This window comes from Vigna unguiculata, chromosome 11, assembly GCF_004118075.2.
Source record: "Vigna unguiculata cultivar IT97K-499-35 chromosome 11, ASM411807v1, whole genome shotgun sequence".
In the NCBI taxonomy this organism is placed as follows: domain Eukaryota; kingdom Viridiplantae; phylum Streptophyta; class Magnoliopsida; order Fabales; family Fabaceae; genus Vigna; species Vigna unguiculata.
In genome coordinates this window covers 24172081-24179062 of record NC_040289.1, presented here as the reverse complement: position 1 = coordinate 24179062, position 6982 = coordinate 24172081, and the positions used below count along the sequence as shown (strand labels likewise).

Below are 6982 nucleotides of genomic sequence, written 5' to 3'. Positions count from 1 at the left end.
TGTTAATAAAAATCCTGATTATCAAGGGAGTCCAATACTCGACATGATAAATTGTGTTATGAAAAAAATGATTATCAAGCGGGTCCGAAACTTGACATGACAATTCATGTGATTATCAAGCATGTTTGGGACTCAATATGATAATTAAAGTTATGAAAATAATGATTATCAAGCGATTTTGGGATTCGACATGATAATTAATGTTATGAAAATTATGATTATCAAGCAAGTCTGAGACTCAACATGATAATCAAAGTTATGAAAATTAAGATTATCAAACAAGTCTAAGACTCAACATGATAATTAAAGTTATGAAAATAATGCTTATCAAGCAAGTCTGAGACTTAACATGATAATTAAAGGTATGAAAATAATGATTATCAAGCAAATCCTGGAGTCACTATGATAATTAAAGTTATGAAAATAGTGATCATCAAGCGAGTCTGAGACTCGACATGATAATTAATATTATGAAAATAATGATTATCAAGCAAGTCTGAAACTCAACATGATAATTAAAGTTATGAAATAATGATTATCAATCGAGTCTAGGACTTGACATGATAATTAATGTTTTGAAAAATTTTATTATCAAACAAGTCCGAGATTCAACATGAGAATTAAAAGTTATGCAAATAAGATTATCAAGCAAGTTCAGGGCTCCACATGATAATTAATAAAAATTTGAAAGATTTTAACTATCAAGCAAGTCCAAATTTCAATATGATAAGCATTAGAAGGATTTTGAAAGAGATGAAAAAGAAAGAAAACAAAACAACGCACACATATTTAACTACTAATTCATATAATACCTACAATTACTACTATAGGATACTTTAAGTGAAGATAAAGATTACCTAATGGGTCCTGAGCCCTTCTCATGCATTTATCAAATTTTATATAAAAAGATGAGATGTCTTGTCATGCATTAATACTAGTCAAGTGTGCTTTTTCCATATTGCATCCAAATGAAACCATGCAATTACGTTGTAAAGTTAGGTCCAAGCAATTCAACATGCACATCAATTCAGCATACCATATCACAACTAAATACCAAATTCATCAGTTTAATTTGACATCCAACAAAAACCTACCTTCCTTTATCTTTTAACGTAGCCCAAGTTTGAAACACAAAACCCAAGATGATTCTAGCACAAAAAATCCCAATTCAATCTAGAGAAGACAAAAATGAAGGAACATAAAGAAGGATGAGACTCTAGTCATAATCAAAGTAGAATCAAAGTCTCAAGAACCACATGCATTTAAGGAACCTTATATGTAACAATTTCTAAAACGAAATAGAAGAAGAAGGTTGGATTTTTAACTTATGCATATGAAAAAATTGTTCAGGTGGATTCGAAAAGGTCTTCGCCACGATCTCAAATCTGGCCTCTGATTCACGAGAAGATGAGCATTAGAAGAGAAAAAGAAATATGAGTTTCTTAAGAGAAGCAAAACAGAAAAAATGAAAAAAAAAAAACATGAGTGTTTTTGATTATGAAAACTGACTAAAAAAATGTGGATTTTACATCATTTGTCAATAGTGTGTGTGTATATATATATATATATATATATATATATATATATATATATATATATATATATATATATATATATATATATTTGATTGCTTGTTTGAGAATTACGATCTTTAGCTATGGAACTGAATCATTTCCTTATATCTGAGAAGAACTTTCGGATTGATAGGAAGGAAGCTTAATTGGACTGAATCTGAATTTTTATTCTATGATTGATCAGTATAAACATCAACAACTCCGAATTGGATCAGTTTCTCCTCAACAAATAAGTGCTTGGGCTAAAAGAATCTTACCTAATGGAGAGATAGTGGGGGAGGTAACAAAACCCTATACTTTTCATTATAAAACCAATAAACCTGAAAAAGATGGATTATTTTGTGAAAGAATTTTTGGGCCTATCAAAAGTGGGATTTGTGCTTGTGGAAATTATCGAGTAATCAAAGATAAAAAGGACGACCCATAATTTTGTGAACAGTACGGAGTAGAATTTTATAAATTCTCGAATACGTAAATATCAAATGGACTATATAAAACTGGCATGTATAATAACTCATGCGTGATATTTGAAACATCTTCCTTTTATATATATATATATACTAAAATAATTGAAAATAAATACTTCAATAATAAGAGGTCTTCGTGACAGTCTCATATCTGGTTTCTAATTATTATATACATCTTATTTCCTATTTTATTCTTTGTATATTTTTTTAAATTAAATTAATTGTTTTACTATTTTACCCTTTAATGGAGACCTTTTTAAAATTTTACTGTTTTTTAATTTGATATTTTTTATTTTAAATATTTTTTTTAAATTAAAATAACTATCTATAATAAAAGATTCTACAAATTAAATACAGTTCACTTAGAATAAAAATATAAATTTATTTATATATTTTTTATAATTATAATTATAATAATATATTATTATCATATAAAAAAAATAAACCCATGCACGCATGTTCCACTAATGTAGATAAATAAATTGAAGAACACAATATTATTTTAGGTCTTACGATTATTTGAAGTAATAGTTAAACTTTTAGTACACTATTATTTTCCAACTCTCAAGCTCCAACATTTTGAATGGGTTACCAACGGTCAAATATTCCAAACCATCCAAACGGCGCGATCCCATCATCCAACGGTTCATAACGCAAACAGCAAATCAGTCGGAAACGCAAACCCACACGTCGTCGTTTTGCATCCCTCCTTCTCCAAACTTCGTTTTCGCGCATCATATTTCCCACACTCTCTGTAGGTCCTTATATTCGCAACAACAACAAAACTCTCAGTGAAAGCGTTTTTTCGCAGTTCTTCTTGAAAACAATGGAAGTTTCTAAGAAGAAAGGGGTTGCGATCAAGAAGACCAACAATCACTGGGCTTTTCTGGTAATTTTTCGTTTCCCCTTATTATGCTTAGTATTGTTGTGGTATTGCAATGCGCTTGATCATTCCGGAAAAAAAATTCTCTGTTTGTGAAACTATAGATTTTCAATTTTGAAATCCATAAGTTTACATTTGAATTGTTGTTGTTTTCTTTATCATTGGTATTATCATTATTATTAAGGTATTATATGTTACATTCATGACGTTGATTCAGCTACTATTGTGCTTTTCCAATTTAGATCTCTCTGTTCGTATGTTAGTTCTATTGTGGTATTCAGAGTTTTCTATTGTTAATTTGTGATTGTCCTTTTTGTGTGTTGCAATGTGTGAGATACAGGAGCATATTGAAGCACCTATGTGGGTAGATTTGACTGTTGAAGCGGTCTCTGGTAGTGCAGACACGTGAGTTTTCTATTAGATTGAGTTCTTTTGTATCAATTTATGTTTGTTGTTTTGATTTTTAATTTTGTTATGCTGCAGAGATGGTGATGATTGGTTCAACAAAAGTCATCCGTAAGGAACCTTTTGGGTTTTTCTTTTTGGTGGTTTCGTCGATTTGATATCGACCTTGGGATTGTTTTGTAAGCTGTGTGTGTACTTTCTACAAATCACTTTCAGGTTCCACCAAATGTCTGCTCAAGAGTTAAAATCCAAGTTTTCTCAGGGTGAGGAGATATTGGCTCCAGGAATTGATTTGCAAGCAGTAAATTCGCCTGAGCTTCCTTCTTCGGTCTCGAGATCTAGAGGCAAAGACTACAACAACAAGAAGTGGGAAGGTATTAATCTGAGTACTTTGTTAGATAAACAGACTGGTAGGAGAGGCTTACAACAATGTTCCAGCTTTGGCCAAGTGAAACCCAGATTAAAATCAAATGTGATCAGGCCAAAAGGAGCATTGAGTGGGAAGTTTGGATTGACTTTTGAACGGCAAGCCGGAGGAAAAACTGAGTCAAAGGCTAGTTGTAGCAAACCAAGTTCAAGTTCAGATCGCAAGACTGGTGGAAGCTCTCCAAGAAGTACAATTACGTCTGAGAACACTCAGAAGTATATGGAGGTATCTAGCAAAGCATGTGATCAGAAAATAAGTTCATCAATTAGGAGGGTAAGTGTTGGGAAATGTTGTGTTACAAGAAAAATCTCAAACATTCAGCCACAAAAGAAATGTTTGGGGGTAAGTAGTCAACCATGTGATCAGAAAAGTAGAAGTTCATCCGTTATTAGCGTTAGGAGAAGTTATGTTTCAGTAAAGACTTCAAAAGTGGAGATAGGTGATAATAGCACGCAATCAAGGGGTCGTAAATCATCTTCTGGGAAATCTAGTGTTGGGTCATGTTCAAACACAAGTATTGAAGTTAAGTTTGTATCAAGGCAGCACAGAGAGAAAATCACAGATGAGAAAGGTGGGGTGACAATTAAGCGTGCAATTAAGAATCGTTGCAAGCCAGGTGAAACATCGAAGGCATTGGCCATTTTAGCCGAGGAAACAAAATCTGGTAACAGAATGGGAAGTAACATCAATTTTGCAAAGCCAGCATACCATCGAACAGCAAAGTCATTGGTGAGAAGTTGCACTGTCCTTAAGTGATGCATTTCTTTTTTGTTACACAAATTCTTTTGAATGATGTAGATATGAGTCCAGCTCATATTAATTGAGTATTAAGAATTGTTTTCACCAAATGATTGCAAAATGCATCAGATTTAATTTTCTGAGTGCATTCCTTTTCTGAAAGTTACGGTGCTGTAGCTACTTATCGCAATATTTTCTTTTGTAGCTATAGTCAAACTTGTTATGTTTATCAAGGGTGGTGGATTTTCGTTTGCAGGTCCAGTATCCGTCTACAAGTTCAAAGGCATTGTTACAACACTCAGTAAATAAAGAAAACAGTTGTATGGATCGTGCCAAGGCGAAACAAAGAACTACCAAGATTAATAGTTTAACAGTCAAGGGTAAAGAGAATATAACAAAGAATGTGACAGTGAATCGGAAATGCATTGCAAGAGGTGTTTCTGCAGGGGGGCATGTTAGAAGTCATAGAACTGAACACAACCTACAAAAGGGCGACAAAGCAGGATCAACTTCTTTGACAAATTGTGGTATGGTAGTCAATTGATTGGTTGACAATTCTTTATTGTTTCTATAAAAAAACTCTTGGAATTAGACTTCTAATATCGCATGCATAATCAAAGAATCTCATTGGATGTGGTGGAAATATTAAAAGTATCTTTAGATGCATGATATCTAACCAAAATATCAATTTGTTTATATTCTTATTTACTAATTCATTCTTTTGGGGGCGCGAAATTTTATAATTATTTTCACTGACATGTACTCATGTTGTCATGCTATGTTTTTCACCTTGGAATTATAACTTTCCTATGGCTGTTTATTCCTCTTGATCTTGCGATTGAATTGAACTACAATTTTGTAACTTGATTGCAAAATGCTTTTGTTTTGTTCCCCTTTTCTTTTGCATTTTAGTTTAAGTGCTATTTAGCAAACCTTCCTAGTCTAATGCAAGTTCATTAATGCAGGAGAGAGCACCAACCAACGTGAGGCAAAGAACCCAGTTAATCTGGCCATGAGGATTTACCCACGCTAGATGAGTACAACATTCTTTCCTCCTGGTATAAAAAATTAGGGAAAAAAATGATGGCCCCTTTCAAAATTTTGGCTAAGTCACGTTCTCAGTGAAGCCTTATATTGGTTTATGTTAGTTCAATAGCGTAATTCTAGTATGGCTATGGCCCCTCCCTGCAATGTTGGTGATATATTTTAGTTGCTCTTCTAGCTTTTATCATTATCAAATGATCTTATTCGGTAATTCACTTTCACCTATTTTCACGTACGCTAATTGATACAAGGAAAATGAAACATACTGTTACAAACCAATATTGACCGATCTTGGAACCACGGTCAATTTTTGTGAATGGTTTAAATAAATCCACATCAGAGTTTTGGTAGAAATATTTTGACTAATACATACTACTATGTAGTTATTTATCATCGATACCATTGGGGTGTTAATAAAATTTAGCATACCAGTAATCGCTATTCTCTACCAGCTATTGCCTACCAATTGGTTTGTTTTTTTTTTTCCTCTCTCAATACCCTATTCAAATCTCTCATAGTTAACGTCTAGCATACTTGTATAATAAGAGTGCTAGATTCTTGCAAATTTGGAATATAGCCCTCACCTTAATGTTGTGTTCTTATCAAAAAATGAATTTAGGGAGAGTTAGTGGACGGATTTGAGTGGATTTGATTGAAGATAAAGTTTGTGTTGTTTCTTTTATAAAATTTGAAAGTGAGGGTAAATAGATTTGAAGATGAAGTTTGTTGTGAATGATTTAATTTATGTGATAAAAAAAAAATTAATAGATAAAAAAGGAAGATTTCAAAATTACCTTTATTGTTAAAAGTATTATAAAATAATTTTTGGACTTGTTGAAATTAATTTTTAAAGATGTTGATGAATAGTTTTGAAAATAATAATAATAGATAAACAATACAATGTTAAATATTTAGATATTAAATATTATTGTGATTATTATTTTATTGACATGTGTATTAATTTTTCTTTAATAATATATAATTGTAAAAGCTATCTATTTGATTATTATTATTATTATTATTATTATTATTATTATTATTAATGATTATAAGTATAACATGCAAATATGATGGAAGTTGATACATTTGGAATGAGATACTAAAAAATAATATGCAACAATAAACGTAAAAAATGTAGTCATAAGAACATTCCTTGTGAAGAAATAAAGTTCATTATTTTATCAAATAATTGTTAAAGTGAATTAACATAATTAAAATATATTACGGAAACGTACAATAAAAGACATAATGATAATAATAATTGAAATTAATTTTTAAAAATGTTGAGGAATAGTTTTGAAAATAATAATAATAATTGTAATAAAGAAAGAATACAATGTTAAATATTTAGATATTAAATATTATTGTAATTATTATTTTATTGACATGTGTATTAATTTTTCTTTATCAGTAGTTATAAAAGCTATCTATTTTTTATTATTAT

At 30.9% G+C, this 6982-nt stretch overlaps 1 protein-coding gene across 1 annotated transcript; it reads left to right on the top strand.

Annotated features, from left to right (window-relative positions):
• Window positions 1-2644: 2644 nt before the first annotated feature.
• On the top strand, window positions 2645-5873 carry LOC114170102. The gene is made up of 6 exons (XM_028055586.1): window positions 2645-2930; window positions 3265-3329; window positions 3408-3440; window positions 3546-4485; window positions 4751-5021; window positions 5460-5873. Exons 1-6 carry the CDS (start codon window positions 2868-2870, stop codon window positions 5525-5527), a joined length of 1440 nt encoding a protein of 479 aa, XP_027911387.1. The 5' UTR covers window positions 2645-2867; the 3' UTR covers window positions 5528-5873.
• Window positions 5874-6982: the final 1109 nt, after the last annotated feature.

Bases quoted from the DNA above. Each gene is read 5' to 3' on its own strand.
- LOC114170102 (XM_028055586.1), top strand. From the start codon at position 2,868: ATGGAAGTTTCTAAGAAGAAAGGGGTTGCGATCAAGAAGACCAACAAT. The intron at 2,931-3,264 runs GTAATTTTTCGT...TGTGAGATACAG, and splicing joins ACAATCACTGGGCTTTTCTG to GAGCATATTGAAGCACCTAT. The intron at 5,022-5,459 runs GTATGGTAGTCA...TCATTAATGCAG, and splicing joins AACTTCTTTGACAAATTGTG to GAGAGAGCACCAACCAACGT.